General features: G+C 38.3%; 4 protein-coding genes across 6 annotated transcripts in view; 3 read left to right on the top strand and 1 right to left on the bottom strand.

Moving 5' to 3' along the window:
• The window catches only part of LOC311299504 (hyccin-like), a 37,835-nt gene extending 34,366 nt beyond the window's left edge, over nucleotides 1-3,469 (top strand). For all 3 annotated transcript variants that reach the window (XM_084423095.1, XM_084423096.1, XM_084423094.1), the window contains exon 12: nucleotides 1,858-3,469. The gene's annotated coding sequence lies outside the window, so the exon portion shown is untranslated. The remainder of the gene's footprint in view (nucleotides 1-1,857) is intronic.
• Nucleotides 185-3,469, top strand: LOC311299510 (hyccin-like). Its single transcript, XM_084423107.1, has one exon. It carries the CDS (start codon nucleotides 1,707-1,709, stop codon nucleotides 2,421-2,423), a length of 717 nt encoding a protein of 238 aa, XP_084279233.1. The 5' UTR covers nucleotides 185-1,706; the 3' UTR covers nucleotides 2,424-3,469.
• Nucleotides 3,470-4,368: 899 nt separating this feature from the next.
• On the top strand, nucleotides 4,369-15,363 carry tomm7 (translocase of outer mitochondrial membrane 7 homolog (yeast)). The gene is made up of 3 exons (XM_084423118.1): nucleotides 4,369-4,568; nucleotides 13,467-13,515; nucleotides 13,596-15,363. Exons 1-3 carry the CDS (start codon nucleotides 4,466-4,468, stop codon nucleotides 13,609-13,611), a joined length of 168 nt encoding a protein of 55 aa, XP_084279244.1. The 5' UTR covers nucleotides 4,369-4,465; the 3' UTR covers nucleotides 13,612-15,363.
• Nucleotides 14,086-17,749, bottom strand: il6 (interleukin 6 (interferon, beta 2); the record flags this gene model as incomplete). The annotated part of the gene is made up of 5 exons (XM_084423108.1): nucleotides 16,564-17,749; nucleotides 16,279-16,475; nucleotides 16,085-16,195; nucleotides 14,485-14,628; nucleotides 14,086-14,304 (listed from the first exon to the last, which is right to left on the bottom strand). Exons 1-5 carry the CDS (start codon nucleotides 16,577-16,579, stop codon nucleotides 14,086-14,088), a joined length of 687 nt encoding a protein of 228 aa, XP_084279234.1. The 5' UTR covers nucleotides 16,580-17,749.
• Between the last annotated feature and the right edge of the window lie 3 nt (nucleotides 17,750-17,752).

Below are 17,752 nucleotides of genomic sequence, written 5' to 3'. Positions count from 1 at the left end.
ATTTAAATATGTATTTCTTACATATTACATTATATATTGTAAAGAGATACAATTATACTTGTTTATTATAATAATGAATTATTTAAATAAAAATGTATTTATTTATTATTCATCAAATTAAATGTTGTAATTCTATACAAGTATATTATTATTCATTAATTTTTTTAAATAAATATTTATTTTTGATTTATTAAAAAAAAATTCACATAGGGACAAATTAAAATGTGTTATTGTGGTGATTGACATTATATCACAAGCGTTGTGGCTCGTGCTTCTCCTGATCCTGGAATATTCCTGAAATCCTCTCCTTAACTTTGTGAATGTCCCTGTTATGTCTTAACACTCTTTAACACTCTTGCGTCTATTTCTGTCTAACTCGTTCCATATCTCTGTCTTATTCTCCATCCGATCAAACCTCCCGAACTCACAGCTAACCAATCATGGAAATGACCCGCACCGCTTCAGTCCCCGGCTCACTCAATCTCTGCTGCATTCAGAAAAGCCATTTATGAAACCTCCTTTTCCCACTTATCCACTGGGTTGCCAAGGGAAACGACCTCCCTTTAGATGCCCGAGAAACGAGACAAGACTGACAGGAAATGATGTGGTATGGACCTATAAAATAGGTTTCATGGACATTAGAGCTGATAAGTGTGTCAATTACCAGTATGGTTGCAATATATTGTGCATCCCAACAGAAAACATCAGAACTTCCTGTCAGTCTGTTCCTTCTCTTCTAGTCTGAGCTTCTGGTTTGTGATGTTGCACACTTCCTTCCTTCTCCCTAAAAACACCGGCCCTGCCGACAGCTCCCTCTGCTGAAACACCTGCTCTTGTTTCCCTGAAGACTCTTGAAGAAGGACATGTGTAGAGTTTGAGCTCTAGTGTTGTGTTTTCTCATCCGTCTGTCCCGATAACGCTCTGAAATCTGATGTTCTGGGAACATTCATGTGCTTTCTACATCCCTAATATCTAATGCTATGTGATGTCTGATGATGATTACAAAGATTTTTTAATCTCCACGAACTCCACTTTAGGACACCGTAATGTGAGTTTTAGGGGAAAATGAACTTAACTCTGATATATAAGTATGTACTGTATGTTAGATTACATTTTTTGATTTTCCTTTTGATTTTTGGGGTGAAATATGACCTAGATATTTCTTTGTGAGATTCAACCTATTATATATTGATAATATAACATGTATTATATAAAAATATAACATATATGTTAGTGTCAGCCCTGCATCTTAAAAAAATTAATTCTGCTGATTTGCAAAAAAGGCCTAAAATTATAGTTTAAAAAATCAATAAAAATGTTCCATCACAGTTTAATATTGTAAAATATGTAAAATATTAGTTTTACAAAACAAGTTTTTAGGGTAAACAATAAGGTTTCATTTGTTAACGTTAGTTAATGTATTACCTAACATGAACTAACCATGAGCAATACATTTGTTACTGTATTTCTTCATCTTTGTTAACGTTAGGTCATAAAAATATAACTGTTCATTGTTTGTTCATGTTAATATAACTAATTTTAACACATACAACTTTTAATTTTATTAGTAAATGTTGAAATTAACATTAACAGATGTCAAAAATCAGCTGCGAATTGAACAAATAGTTGTAGCTTGACTCATTTTTCTGGTAAATAAGAGATAATCCAAGACGACTTCACTTCACAAATGCTAGTCGGAAGCAAAAATGCATATATTTTGTTATATAGAGCGAAAACACAACACTTTTTGCAATCAGCAGCACCTCAAAACGAGTAAGAAACGGTTGGGTTGCGTGTATGAGATGCAGGGCGACTCTGGGAAGTGCTCTTCTAAAAGTGTGTTGTGTTGCGGCGCAGACGCAGTGGATCTGGGTTCCCCGGATGAGCTGACGGAGATCGCGGAGGTGGACGAGGGAATCTGCACCCAGGCGGCGGGAGCTCAGGGCCAGGCCAGCCCCCCCACCATCGTCATCAGCAACAGCGTGGGCGGAGCCTCGGTCGCCAAGCCCACGGGGAAGGGTCTGCGTCGTCTGACGGGCAGATCCAGCAAAGACAAGGAGAAAGAGAAGGACATGGATCAGCTCACGCGCAAGCAGGCGGCCGTCCGCGCCATGAGCGAGAACCTGGAGCTCCTGTCACTCAAACGCCTGACGCTGACGGCCAGCCAATCGGTGCCCAAGAGCGGCTCGCTCAGCCTGTCGCGCACCGCCAGCGCCGTCTTCTCGCGCTCGTTCGAGCAGGTCAGCAACGTGTTCTCCGGCGGAAACCAGTCGTCCAGCCGCGCGTCCAGTCCCACGGCCAATCACGCTCCTGACGGGGGCCTGCAGGACGAGGGCGTGGCCTATTCTGAGCACTTAAGCCCCGCCCACCAGCATCGGCAGCGCTCGCCCACCATCAGTATCCACGTGACCTCTGACCTGTGACCCTCTGACTACAGTAATGCGACTCTAACACACACAGGCACAAAACTGCACCTTACGGGAAAGTCGGTCTGTTTCTAGGTTTTATTTAGTTGTTTTCTGTCAGTTGTGTGTAATTACCAAAGTCATGTATTTTTGAAGTAAGTGTTTTTAAAGCAAACTTTAACTTTTTTCCCAGTTTGTTCTTCAAGGTATGAAGTCGATCCATGAAGTTTACATGCGATTACGAGCTGTGTTGTGTATTTTTTTTTTTTTAGATGCGTTCGAGAAAAGATCACACACACTGAACCGTGTGTGGTTTGAATTTACGTGTGCGTTCGCAGCTCACACGTCTTCTGCAGTTTCCCCCTGCTCTTTGTATCCCAGCATGCACTGGGCTTGAACCGAAGCCATCATTTCACACTGTTTCCATGGGAATTTGGACGCTCGATCACAAAAACCCAGAGTGGAATAAGACACCGAAACAAAACTGTGGTCGTCTTCGTTTACATTGTTTTTCATGCGCTATTTGAAAAGCAATATGCTTTGAATTGCTGTGTGTGAGGATGCGCGAGGCCATAAGAGATGCATTATGGGAGTTCAGCAACTGATGTCATGCTTTCAATGCAAAGCACTACGGCAGAGACCCATGAAACAGTGTGATTATAAGCCAGAAACCATTTCTTGATATAAAAATGAAAGAGAAATCAGTGTTTTTTTTTCTCGTTTTTTCTTGGACTAATTATAGCTTCTTTCTTTTCTCATTGGTGCATCACTGTGAGGTTGCATCAATATTTGTCTGGTTTTATCATGATTATATTTTGGAAGACATCTCATTGGAAGTGTTTTTGAAGAATTTTTTTCTGGTCATAATGGTTTGTGCTTTTAATTTGAAGTGGGTCCTCAATAACAGTGGTCGTGTCCGTATTCAGATTATTTTGAGAATGTGAATATTTTCTTGTGAACTGTAAATATTATTGTACTAAAGTCCTTTTTTTTCTTTTTTTGCCTTTCATCAACAAAATAACATGGTTACAGTCTCTGAAAATAAAGATTTCTATTTCAGCATGCCTCTAGATTTTTATATAGTTAATAATGTTTTTCGAATCAACTTTTAATGACAATAGATTTATTCCTTCTGAACAGTTTTGGAGATTAAACGATTGAACAAAAGTGATGTGTGAATTTATTTTGTATTCAAATTAAATGTCTGTTTGGTAACAACGGCTTGTGTACATAATTAATTACAGTTTTTAGGGTTGTAAAGTTCATGTTTTGATTATTTAATTTGATACTAATTTGATAATTCATGCAGTTATTTAGTTCTTTGTATTTTTCCCCAAACATCTTAATCTTTCATCATAAATATATAGTCCAATTGAGCTGAAACATTCAATATATTGTCAATTAATCTTAAAAGCTTGTATATGTCATATTATTATATAGTGTAATGTGTAATTATAAGAAGTGATAATCTGACTGGGATTCTGTTATTTTATTTATCTGTCATCAGTCAGTAATAGTAAACTAAATGATCAAAATGCATATATTTACATACATTATAAAATTTAATGTTAATGATGACTTTTTAAAATAAATATGCCTAATGAAATCTCTAAACTCTCTTTATTGAAGACCAATTTGTCAAACTGAAACACAAATTAACTATATTGAAATAATATCTCTTACTTCACGTAGCTCAAAACAATTAATGTAAGCTGCATATAATTCACTTAGAACATGTCGATGTTAAGATAAATAAACAATCTAGCATCACAATTATGTCCCCTCGAGTTACATTTAGCATGTCACATGTAAATAGTTCTCAAACGTGTGTATAACTGATCAAAATGCACATTATCTCGTCTCTGTCGGGTGTCTCGATGTCCCTTGTGTGGCCACTAGGTGTCACTGTGCCGCCTTTTTGCGACTGTCGCAAATCAGTTACCACAGAAACGCCACCGCCGCACACTTTACGGCATACACGTGGTTCCTGCGGTCTTCCGTGCCCTTCACTGCTCCACATCGGATCCAGAGACGATATTTGATCAAATCTGAGTGAAATCATGACCAAACTGAGCAAAGAGAGCAAGCAGCGGCTGCAGCAGGTGTTCCAGTGCGGCCAGTTCGTCATCCGCTGGGGCTTCATCCCCACTGTGCTTTATCTGGGTCAGTAAACCGAACAAATCATGTGTGTTTAACTCACATACTGTATGTTAAGGGTTTATGCATGATTTGTGTTTGTTTGAGGCGTATGAGTTTGTGATACACACACACACGTCTGGTTTACTATCTTTGTGGGGACTCTCCATAGACTTAATGGTTTTTATACTGTACAAACTGTATATTTTATCTCCTTACACTAAACCTACCCATCACAGAAAACTTTCTGCATTTTTACATTTCCAAAAAACTCATTCTGTATGATTTATAAGCTTGTTTACCCATGGGGACCTCAGTTAGGTCCCCACTGTGACACGAGTCCCCATGAGTCTGTGTGCATTCAGGTTGAAGTCCCCACCGGGATGCGATATTTTTTTTCCCAGGATGGTAGGGGAAGACTCATGAATATTCATTAGGGAAGTCATCCCTGATTGGTCTGATGACCTACCCCTAACCCCACCCCTAAACCTACCTGCCACTGGGGGTCTGATGACCTACTCCTAACCCCGCCCTAAACCTACCCGTCTTTGGGGTTAAGACCAATCAGGGATGACTACCCTAATGAATATTCATGAGTCTTCCCCTACCATCCTGGGAAAAACAATATCGCCACCGGGATAGAAAAACATGAACACACACACACACAGTATGAAGACTGGAGTAATGAACTCTTTTATCACAAGTTCTAATTGTTATGTTTTAATAAACGATTAGATTTTACTTTACGGACCCTCTTCATATCTAGAAAAGATAAAGATTTGACGGTGACTTGGACTAGCAGACAACACTGATCTCCCTAGCAACCTGCTGGAAAACCATAGCAACGCTCCCAGCACCTTAGCAACCTCCTAGCAACGCCCTACAAACTATTATACAACCTAGCAACCACATATCAACGCTCTGACCACAACCCCTGCGTTGTGGTGTTGAGTTGTAAGAAAGTCTTCATTGGGATTAATGTTTAATATTAAATGTGGGTAAATTAAATGCTTATTTTCACATTATTTATGCAAATTGAAACGTTTGAAAACAGATGATGTGCATTTTACATTGACAAAACTGATTGTAAATTTAAGGTGATTACAAAACACCACTTCTGTTGGCCAATCAGGTGTAATTACGGGCCAGGGATGATAATCCAAAAGTATATGATATATACTTCCATTTACATATAAATCCAAATGTAATATGATAATTATATTTCTATATTGACCTATTAATTGGCCTTGCTGATATATAATTTTATTTTTTCATGCTATTTTTCTGTTTTGAAAGCATTTGAGACGCTTTTGACATTTGACATCCCGATATCCCAGATAGACCAATTAATGGCTTGATTTTTGTCGGGTTTGAGATGATCGGCATTGGCAGGTTTGGAAAGACGTGACTTTTTGGGTTGAATCGTATCATATCTTGGGTGTACACCATCCTACAATTTCCTGGAAATGTCATTAAGAAAGGTTTCACGTCACTGTCCGAAGTCGCTGCAGGACGGTTCAGTTCCTCAGAATAAAGGGCTTCTGGGATGCGTGTGTTTATAATACAGAGTGACTGCATCATTTCTGATAATAATGATGTGTTTTTTTCATGTGCGGGGTCATGGAGTGCCAGAACACGCATCACTTCCTGCAGCTGTGATTTACAGTGTGTGATGCTCCGTCGTGATTGTGTTCTTCAGCAGACGTGACGGGCGTTTGGGTCAGCAGGGTTCAGAGGGCGTCTTCGTCCTACAGCTTCATCACGGTTAAATGTAAAATGAGGAAATGTTGATGAGGCTTTAGGGACTTGATAGGGATTTATTTGTGCGCTTCTTGTTCTACAAAAATTTGCGTCTATTTTTGGCATGATGGGAGACGTTTAGAGACAAATGAGATGCAAAAGGAAGTTGTAGATTTCTGCGTGTCGGCTAAACTGCCTCGCACGGAAAAGCCCCTCGAGTCTGAACATTAGCATTTCCAGAGGACATCATAAGCCTGCTAGATGAGACAGATTATTATACATAATATTACATATAATGGAATAAATACATTTAGAATAAACAGCTATTGTAAAAAAAATAGTACCTTCACTTAAATGGCAATGAAAATTACCTATTAATTGTCATTTAAGTGAAATTACTGAACTTAAATATACGAGCTTGATAAAAATGATCATTCTAGAAGAAAATTTCAGATGGCACTCAGAGGCTTTTGCATCTAAACTCTTCATATATAAAGGTAACACTTTGTTTTACAGTGTCCTTGTTACATATGTTACATGTACTTACCATAGTAATAACAGTAAATTATGCATAATTACATGCAACTAACCCTCATCCAAACCCCAATCCTACCCTAACCCTATAGTAAGTACATGTACTTGCTTAAAATGACTCCGCACTTAAAAATATAATTGCACTGTAACAATGACACCTTAAAATAAAGAGTAGCCTCACACACACACACACACACACACACACACAGGGGTTGGACAGTGAAACTAAAACACCTGGTTTTAGACCTCAGTCATGTATTAGTACGGTGTAGGGTTTCCTTTTGCGGCCGGTACAGCCTCAGCTCGTCTCTGGAATGACAGACACAAGTCCTTCACAGCGTCTAGAGGGATTTTGAGCCGTTCCTCTTGCAGAACAGTGTCCGGGTCAGGGGGAACCCGTTTTCTGATCGCTCCTCCAAAAGAGTGGCTCAGTAATATCGAGATCTGGTGAGGGTGCGGGACACGGGAGATGTTCAACTTCACTCTCATGTTCATCAAACCATTGTCACCAGTCTTGCTGTGTGTATTGGTGCATTATCATCCTGATACACGGACCAGTGTTTGAACCATCAGGTGCTCATGGTCCTCCAGAATGGTTCGGTAGTCCTTGGCACTGAGCTTGGCAGCACAGTCGGGAACGGCACAGCCTAAACCGTCACTGATCCACCGTGTGCTTCACTCTGGACAGTCCAGGTGTTGAGCCTCTTTGGGGCGTCTCTAACTCACACAGATGTGGGAAGGACAGTGAAGGTGGACTCATCAGAGAACAATACATGTTTCACATTTACCCCTTTTCCACCAAAAAAGAACTGGTGCGGATCTGGTGCTGGTTTAAAGTTGGTTCAACTTGCGAACTTTCTCAGAACCTGTTTGTTTTTCCACTGACTAGAGAGCCCAGCGAACGACGTCGTTACGTCACTGTGTACGTTGCCATACGTCTTAGCTTTCCCAGAAACGCTTGCGGCAACTTCAAGCATAACAATTGCAATGTTGGACTACATCGTCTTTCTGCAAATGTTTCTCCTGGCTTTGCGATCCTATACTGGGGTCAGAAGAAGACGTTTAGAACGCATTTGTGCCGCTCGTCTGGATTACTATAGACGGAGATGACGTTCGAGAAGAAGTTCGACAATAACCCCGTCCCCGACATAAGCATGACGTGGTAAAAGAACGGTTCTAGTCCAGCAAAGAGTTGGTGCCTCTGTGGAACCAATTTTCCTGGCCGAGAACCGGTTCTTTGGCTGTCGAAACACAAAGAACTGGTTCGCGAGTAGGCACCGGCTCCGAACCGGCACCAGCACTGCCTTGGTGGAAAAGGGGTAATTGTCCACAGCCCAAGATTTGCACTGTTGGCACCAATGAAACGGGCGTTTGGCATTGGCACGAGTGACCGCAGGTTTGGCTATAGCAGGCCGGCCGCCAATATTGACTCTCTCAACCAGACGAACAGGAGAGTCGAGGTGTTCGTTTAATTCTGCGGTGAGTTGGGCTGCTGGGGTTTTATGGGTTTTTTTTGGACACAATCCGGTTTAGTACCCGTACATCCCTTTCAGACGGATCCCTAGTGCGTCGACATTTACTCCTGTTGGATGTGATTCGTCCTTCGTCAACATTACCCTGGATCGATTATCTCTCGATACACCACAAAGACCTGCTGTCCTGGTCACAGATGAGCCAGCGACACACACACCAACAATTCACCCTCTTTTAAGCTGATATGTCTCCCATTATGTTGTGTGGATTGCAATCTCTTCTGTACGGCTGTGCTGTCGCTCCGCTAATTCAGCGTTCACACTCGGCTCTTACTGATGGAATGAAGATTGGTGCATGAAACCTCCAACACTATATTGGCTAGAGTTTCAGTTTTTTCCCAACCCCTGTATGTGTGTGTGTGTGTATATATAATCATAAAGCCACAATTAGGTCTCTTTTCTCATAATAGTTTCAACTAAAATCAAAATTATTTAGCAAAATAAACCACTTCACGATAACATAAGAGGTTCTTAAATACCTCACAGTTGACGGCTAAAAAACGGCTAATAAAGCAGACTGCGCCAGTTATCGTACATGTAGACTCGAGTCAGCGTATGATTATCATGTTTATATTGTTTCACGTTAATGTTGATAAAAACAATAGGCCTAATATCCACAATCCACATGCTCGAGTGAGAAAACTCGGAGATTACTCGCGACTGCCGGCAGATTTTAAGTAATACGGCCACCGTAGGAGTTGAAGCGCCCTCGGAACGGGAGGGGCTAGAAAGCATAGATATCATATAATAAAGGCTAGATGTCTCGTCCGCGCTGCTGGCCAACGGCGGCCATCTTACCGCAGGGTGCTCGCTCACTCGTAACATGGTGCATGTACTTTTAAATAACCATAACTTGCTCAATTTTCAACCGATTTTCAAACGGTTTGGTTTGTTATCAACGTCAGAGATGTAGTTATGACACTGCATACATATGAATAATTATAACAATGGACTTCCATATGAAAGAATTATAGCCACGTTAATAACGTTTGTAAGAAACCAAACCGTTTGTAAATCCGTCAAGATTCCAGCGAGATAAGAGGATTTGTGTGCGTGCTGATCACTCACCTTAATTCACAGCTTCCCTGTGGCAAGATGGCCGCCGGTGATGCCGAAAGTGACTCCGCCATAAGACATCTAGCCTTTATTATATGATCTCTATGCTAGAAAGTAATATTCAGTTGGTAGTCATAAACAATTTCACCGCTAGATGGGAGAAGATCCTACACAGTGTAGCTTTAAAGGAAGCATATGTCTCAATTATTTTGCTATCAGATAATAATCATCTCCGCTCACTCGGGATACAGCGCTTGCCTGCAGTCATGAACGCAGTGATGGACAAGCTGTCTTTCCTCAACGACTGGTGTTTGGATTTCATGTGATTTCTCATCGTGGTGATGATATTATAACTCAGATTCATTAATTCATTTGATCAAAAGTAATTCCATTTTGTCAGATAATTTAGTAAGATAATTTTCATCATTTTTAAGTAATTCCAAACTTCGCGAGGCAGAAGACAACATTATGTGATCAACTACAGACAAGTTGTTAAACACGCTCCACAGCGCCACCCAGTGCATTTACTTATAACTGCGAGCTAGCGCTTTGGATCCACATGGATTTACTGCATTTACGACCAGCAAAACAATGTAGTAAAATTTTATTTTTCGAATAATAATTAAAGATCGAAAATTCGTGCACACCCTTAAAAGACTGCAGTGAAGACTGTGTGCAGAAGTTCTGTCAAACAGCTATTTCAAAGCGTGTTGCACAATAAAAGAAATGGAGATGAATCAGCTCTGACGTCTGAATTCTTTGGGATCGCGTATGTTTGGATGATGCTTTTGTTGTGTCAGTCAGACCAGTGTTGAATGAAAACGGGAAGAAAGTTCCTGCAACCCAGGACTTTTAGTTCTGTCCACTCCGGATCTCAGACGGATGTGAGGCGGTTTCATGAGGCCACTCGAGTCGACTCACTGAAGAGCTTCTCTGCAAGTTTCTGAGAACTGAGGAATCCAGACTTGCAAGAGAGAGAGTGCTGATGTCATCCTCAAACTCTAATGTAATGCCTTGAATATTGCCAAATATAGTCCTATATATCAGCCTGCATTCTGTCATTTGATTTTTGCCATATACTCAGTGTGCCTATACATGATGATACTGGCCACATCTTATGGTTGAATAGCAAGTGTGTCGAATCTGAAATCTACTGACCGTCCACCTTGATAATGTATATTATTTTAATGTTTTTAAATTGATAAATTATTGAATATACCATATACCCCCCCCCCCCCCCCAGCTATTTTGTGTATCTTTTATCATTAACATTTGTTTTTCATATATCAAATGTCATCTGCTCTATAGATCAGTGATCTCACAAAAGCTGTCACATTTTTTTATATTTCACCCCTAAATTCTAAATAAATTGCTTTAAGATTTTTTTTTCCCTTTTTTTTATTGCATTGCAAAAAAATAAAACATTCAATTGTAAATGATTCATACGTAATCGTATAATTTTCTGCTTAATTGGTCTATATTAGTTTTGCTTTTGCTGATTTAAAAAAAAAAGAAAACTATTTCAGTTATGAGAATTATTATTGATGATAAAGGGAATTGCAAAAACTAATTTTATGTTGTGTGTGTGTGTGTGTGTGTGTGTGTGTGTGTGTGTGTATATACAGTACCAGTCAAAAGTTTGGAAACATTACTATTTTTAATGTTTTTGAAAGAAGTCTCTTATGCTCATCAAGCCTGCAGTTAAAAAAAAAAAAAAAAATGTAATATTATGAAATATTATTACAATTTAAAATAATGGTTCTCTTTTTTAATATACTTTAAAATGTAATTTATTTTTGTGATGCAAAGCTGAATTTTCATCAGCAAGTACTCCAGTCTTTGGTGTCTTATGATCCTTCAGAAATCAGTCTAATATGATGATTTGATACTCAGTTATTATCAATGATGGAAACAGTTGTGCTGTTTAATATATTTTTTGGAATACTTTTTTCAGGATTCATTGATGAGTAAAACGTTAACAGCATTTATTCATAAAAACATTTCTAACAATATAAATCGTTACCATCACCTTTTATCAATTTAACGCATCCTTGTTGAATTAAAGTACTAATTTCTTTAAAGGAACACTCCACCGTTTTTTGAAATAGGGCTTATTCACTTTCTTTCCTACATTTAGATAGGTGGGCAAATGCATTTTTGTCTCAGTGCATGCATTGTTTTAGTTTGACAGGGTCGGCGCTAGCTTAGCTTAGCATAATGAATGGAATCCTTTGTTGCCAGCTAGCATGTCCTGAGTAAAAGTGAAATAAAAAATAAAAAAACCCCACCTAATTACTTCTTGTGGCCTGCGTATTCACAACAAGTACAAATAGTGATGCAGATTAACACTAGGCGATTTCCTAGGCAGATATTGACTTATATATTAAGGACTATATTAGGGGGAAGGACAGGCGAAGCACTGCTACTTGGGCGTGATATCTCTGCGCCCAAGTAGCAGTGCTTCGCCTGTGCTTCCCCCTAATATAGTCCCAAGTCAATATCTGCCTAGGAAATCGCCTAGTGTTAATCTGCATCACTATTTGTACTTGTTGTGAATACGCAGGCCACAAGAAGTAATTAGGTGGTTTATTTTTATTTTTTATATCACTTTTACTCAGGACATGCTAGCTGGCAACAAAGGATTCCATTCATTATGCTAAGCTAAGCTAGCGCCGACCCTGTCAAACTAAAACAATGCATGCACTGAGACAAAAATGCATTTGCCCACCTATCTAAATGTAGGAAAGAAGGTGAATAAGCCCTATTTCAAAAAATGGTGGAGTGTTCCTTTAAAAAAAAAAAAATATTGTTCCCAAACTTTTGAACGGTAGTGTATATTGTTACAAAAGATTTCTATTCTAAATAAATAGTTCTTTTTAACTTTTTATTCATCAAATAATCCTGAAAAAAGTATCTCAGGTTATAAAAAAAATATTAAGCAGCACAACTGTTTCCAACATTGATCATAAATCATCATATTAGAATGATTTCTGAAGGATCATAAGACACCAAAGACTGGAGTACTTGCTGATGAAAATTCAGCTTTGCATCCCAAAAATAAATTACATTTTAAAGTATATTAAAAAAGAGAACCATTATTTTAAATTGTAATAATATTTCATAATATTACTGTTTTTTGTTTATTTTTTTTATTTTTTTAACTGCAGGCTTGATGAGCATAAGAGACTTCTTTCAAAAACATTAAAAATAGTAATGTTTCCAAACTTTTGACTGGTACTGTATATACACTGCCGTTCACAAGTTTGGGGTTGCTAAGATTTTTTATGTTTTTAGTCTCTTCTGCTCAGCAAAGCTGCGTTTATTTGATTAAAAATACAGCAAATATTGTGAAATATTATTCCAGTGTAAATCAGCTGTTTTCTATGTGAATATATAGTAAATTGTAATTTATTCCTGAGATCAAAGCTGAGTTTTCAGCATCATTACTCCAGTCTTCAGTGTCACATGACCCTTCAGAAATCATTCTAATATGATGATTTGATGCTCAAGAAACATTTCTGATTATCATCTGTGTTGAAAACAGTTCATATTTCTGTGGAAACCGCCATACATTTTATTTTTCAGGATTCTTTGATGAATAGAAAGTTCAAAAGAACATAATTTATATGAAATAGAATCTTTTGTAACATTATAAATGTCTTTACTGCCACTTTTGATCAATTTAATGTGTCCTTGATGAATAAAAGTGTTAATTTCTTTAACTTCTTTACAAAAAAAATAAACATTCTTACTGACCCCAAACTTGTGAACGGTAGTGTGTATATATGTATGTATATATATATATATATATATATATATATATATATATATATATATAATTGGTAAGATTTTTTTTTTAATGTTTTCGAAAGAGTCTCTTCTGCTCAACAAGGCTGCATTTTGTTCAATGAAAAATACAGTAAAACAGTAATATTGTGAGACAATTTCAAAAATAACTTTTTATATTGTAATATATTTTAAGAGTGTTTACGCTAATGAATCTCTTCCATATTTCCATGGACACTTATTTACAGTTATTTCCCGGCATTTCTTTATTTCCCAGGATTCAAACGGGGAGCCGATCCAGGGATGCCTGAACCCACAGTCCTGAGGTGAGTTGTGTGAGTCGCACACGTGAAGCTCGCAGTGTTTCGCCACAGAGAGCTGAAGAAGATGTCGCTGTTTCTTTCAGTTTGCTTTGGGGATGAAGACGCTCCCGACGGCCACTACAGACCGACCCGGATCCTCTCACTGGAGTCTCGGGACACTGACTGCTTTGGATCAGGACGTAATGCTGGGATGTAAATACTCGGCTGTCTCATCCACCCCTCTATTTTTCCTTTTTATTTTGTTTTGCTTCTTCTAAAGCATTGTCTTGAGAAACACACACACAAATGTGACTGGATTGTCTTTGTTGTTTTTAATTTGAACAATCATTGTAAACAATCACAGGATGCGCTCAACGTTCAGTTTCAAATAAATTAAACTTGTAATAAATATTTATCAGCACAGATTTTCAGTGTTGTACAAATAAAAGTACAGGAACATAAATATTGCATTTATAAATATCAGTGTTGCACAAACAAGAATGCATAAACATTTACTTTCAATAAGTTAAAAAGTACAGACTCATAAATAATAAATTATCGTTCCCTGAATCGTATACTGCGATGGTCAATAAATCAGTTCTTGTCTGAGGTCCAGGGGCCGGCTCTCTTGCTGTCTTTCCCCCGGTGTCCACCCTTCCTTTTGCTCATGTAACTGATGGCTCTGCATGTGTCGATCATGACGTTGGTGTAGTTGAACAGGATGGAGTGGACGGTGGCCTTGCGTGTCCACGCGGATCTGACCGACAGAGGAGCGCTGGAGATCGGGTCCACCTGTCCTTCACCCACCTGGAGCTGGAGGTGGAAAGAAACGTTAAATACGAGTAAATGCATGTGCGTATTGTAAAGTGTTACCAAAACCTCAACTTTTATCAGTCATTTTAAAACTGTAAACTGTAAATGATGTCTAAAATAACGTCTAAGCCTCTTGGATAGGACGTGCGGACCGCAGATGTTGAGTTCAAGTGTGTGTACCTGGCTGTTAATGGCCTCCAGCAGTCGTTTGGTCCCGTGTTTGATGTCGTTCACCAGGGCTGAGGTCAGGTTTTCCTTCTCGATGTAGTTCCAGTTCTCTTTATACCACGTCAGGACACTGTAAATGCGCCCCAGACACCTTTCCTGAAACATTCAATCAAAACATTTCTGTCATGACAACTCTCTGAGTGTTCGGCATGTTAATGGATATGAAAATGTTGATATGTGGAGTAGATCTGCTACGCTAATACACACACGACACGCTGCTGTGAGCAAGTAAGACGGGTAATTCATGTATGCTATATTGTACGGCGTACATGAATTACCCGTAGCAGATCTATACAGGTGGAGCTGGGGAAGGGGGAGGGTTTCTGAAGCTGCTAAGGCAAATGCTGACCACGTACTTGAAGGTCGAGCAGCGAGCTCATTGGCTACTGATACAGCAGCAACCAATCAGATTGAGTTAGGGACCGATCGGCCTGCGTCATCTAGAGTTTCATGACAGAACTTATTTATTATTATACTTAGAAGAATTTATTACATGTGCTGAATAAAAAGATCTGACCAGCATCTTAATTTTTAACCGCATTTAGTTTGTGTAACGATATCAACTCGATTTTGTACGTTACTGTTTCACAAGGTGGCGATTTTGCATTGCGATTTTTCGGAAACGTACAGTTTTTAGAAGAAATAAAAGTTTAATTAGTGTGGCTTATGCTGATTTTATGAATTAGATCACACTGATTTGCCAAAATGTAAAATAGTTACGAATTGCCGTGAGAGTGTGTTGAACGATAATGGCCGTTTTTGTAGGGAAGGTGAGATCGGCTTTGTATATATTTGTAATAAAGCTACTCAGATCATGAAAATATGTTTAAGTTTTAGAAAAGAAAAATAACATTTTTAATTCCGTTATTTAAAAACATCTCCCGTTTTAATCTCATTATAGCCAATCATAAATGTTTGTGGAAAAATTCTGTTCTATAAAATACTTGGCTTGATCGTAATGATGATGGACTCGTTACAAATGCCATCAAGGTAACGCAAAGTACCAGTCAAACTTTTGAACGCATCTACTCATTTATTTTCCACAGTTATGACCAAAACTATGAAATAACACACTAAAAATTGTTATGGTCGATAAGTTATGACAAAATGTTTTTTTTTTTACATCGCTTTAACTTATTAAAGTTAAGCAAGTTTCAACTTTTTATAAGTTATACAAGATCCAACTCATTTTTAAAGTCAGTTTAACATAATTTAAGTTGAAATGACTTAAACATCCAAGATGATTGTACTTAAAAAGTGAAGGTAGTAACTTTATTTTATTTATTTTTTTACAGTGGGCTCATAGAAATACTAGAATTATATAGTGACTAAAAAAAGAGACATTCTAGCAAATGAAACTTAAATCTTCCTAAATCTGAAAACAAAAATATATTTACAAAGAATAAAAAAATTTTTTAAATTGTTTTTGTTAGAAACTACTTTTTTGTTATTATTATAATATGTTTTTTTTTTAAATGATGCTAGGGGACAGAACAGTTTCCCTAATGAAAGAATCAGCCCTGATAAATCACAAGCATGATAATGTTCTTACTGTGCTGAAGTTTCTGGACAGACAGCCGTCAGAAGGTTTGAGGAGAGGCGTGCTGGTCCTGACTCCTTCATACGCCGTCATATTCTCAGTTTCTCTGAAATCTCTCTCAAACTGCGGGTGGAAGAACACAAGGTTAGGGGTAAAGACAGTCAGCAGTACAACACACCTTTGTTTAATTCTGTATTCTAAAGCACCTGTTCGTCTCGAAGCGTCTTCACGTCCTTGTGTAGATCTCTTGCCATCAGATTCCACTTCTGCCGGTCGTTCAGAAGACTCTTCACGTCCACGTCCTGAACCTCATCTCCAGAAGTTTCAGATAATTCCCCCATGCTGCTGTACGCAGGCACTGCGTCCACGAGACGCATGAGAAGAGACAGGAAGAGCGCTTTGTCTGCAGAGAAAAGTGAGAGAGAGAGAAAGTGAGAAAAGATGTGTGACGGCACATGAGGATGTCCGACCGGTCTAACGCTTCCACTTACTCAGAGCTGACGGCATAGTGATTGCGAAAGTTTGTGTGATGTCTTCAAGCCAACTCGGGAGACTTCTCAACAGCACTTCTCAAGTGGTTTTTATACACAGGCTTTCAGGAGTTTCCACTTTTCAACCCGCCTTTTAAACAGATTTTTCATCATTTTGGAACGGGGAAAATCTGCCCTGATTTTCATAAAATGCACATTTTTATTTTGACTTTTTCCACCTCTAAACTTATAGGTTTCCACAAGTTTTTTTTTAAAACGATTGATAAAAAGCTTTTTCTGAATATCTGTATAGGTACAGAGACCTGGACAATGGGGCATGTTGTCACAATGATAACCTGCTGTTTATTGACACTCACTTTTAGTCATTTCAACTTAAATGACATTAAACTGACTAAAAAAATAATATTTCAATCTTGTATAACTTATAAAAAAAAGAAAATTGCTTAACTTATTTTGATGAGTTAAAGCAATGCACAAACATATGTTGTCATAACTTATTGATCATATAATATTTCACAGTGCTGATATAAGAATTTTTAAAAGCACAATTAGAGTAATTAAGATCTATTATGCATTATCAGCAATTAAAAATTTGGGAATCCATAAAGTGACACAAATTATAATAATAAAGTGACTATTTTGAACAAACAACTGTTAGAGAAATCAAGCATTTGTGACTAAACGTCTTAGTTACTGAGATACAGACATTGTGACAACTTGCCCCAGGCTCTGCTCACACTCTCTTAAATACATCAAGCTGCTTGACTGGAATCGATGGTTCCATGAAGAACCTTTAAAGGATCAGTTCACTTTCAAAAAAGTTTTTGCTGATAATTTACTCACCCCGATGTCATTCAAGATATCCATGTCTTTCTTTCTTCAGTCGAAAAGACATTTTTTTGAGAAAAAAGGGAAAACATTCCAGGATTTTTCTACACAGAATGGACTTCAATGGCAACCAACTATACCACTGTTCAAAGAAGGTTCAAATGTCCGTCTCAATGCAGCTTCAAAGTCTCTATACGATCCCAGTACAGAAATAAAGGTCTTATCTAGGGTGATGACGCAATGCGTGGCACATCTCAGAGATGGTACATGACGAGCATTTGTGGTTAAAAAGTATATATATATATGTATTTAGAAAATGGCTGATCGTGTACCGTAGAGACTTTGAAGCTACATTGAGACG

Source organism: Rutilus rutilus (assembly GCF_951802725.1).
Source record: "Rutilus rutilus genome assembly, chromosome: 11".
NCBI classification, from domain to species: Eukaryota; Metazoa; Chordata; class Actinopteri; order Cypriniformes; family Leuciscidae; genus Rutilus; species Rutilus rutilus.
The sequence above is the reverse complement of the archived record's forward strand: the minus strand, read 5'-3'. Positions and strand labels throughout refer to the sequence as shown.

Excerpts from the sequence above, each read along its gene's own strand:
- LOC311299510 (XM_084423107.1), top strand. The coding sequence starts at position 1,707 with ATGCATATATTTTGTTATATAGAGCGAAAACACAACACTTTTTGCAAT.
- tomm7 (XM_084423118.1), top strand. The coding sequence starts at position 4,466 with ATGACCAAACTGAGCAAAGAGAGCAAGCAGCGGCTGCAGCAGGTGTTC. Across the intron at positions 4,569-13,466 it reads CCCCACTGTGCTTTATCTGG|GATTCAAACGGGGAGCCGAT; the intron begins GTCAGTAAACCG and ends TTTATTTCCCAG.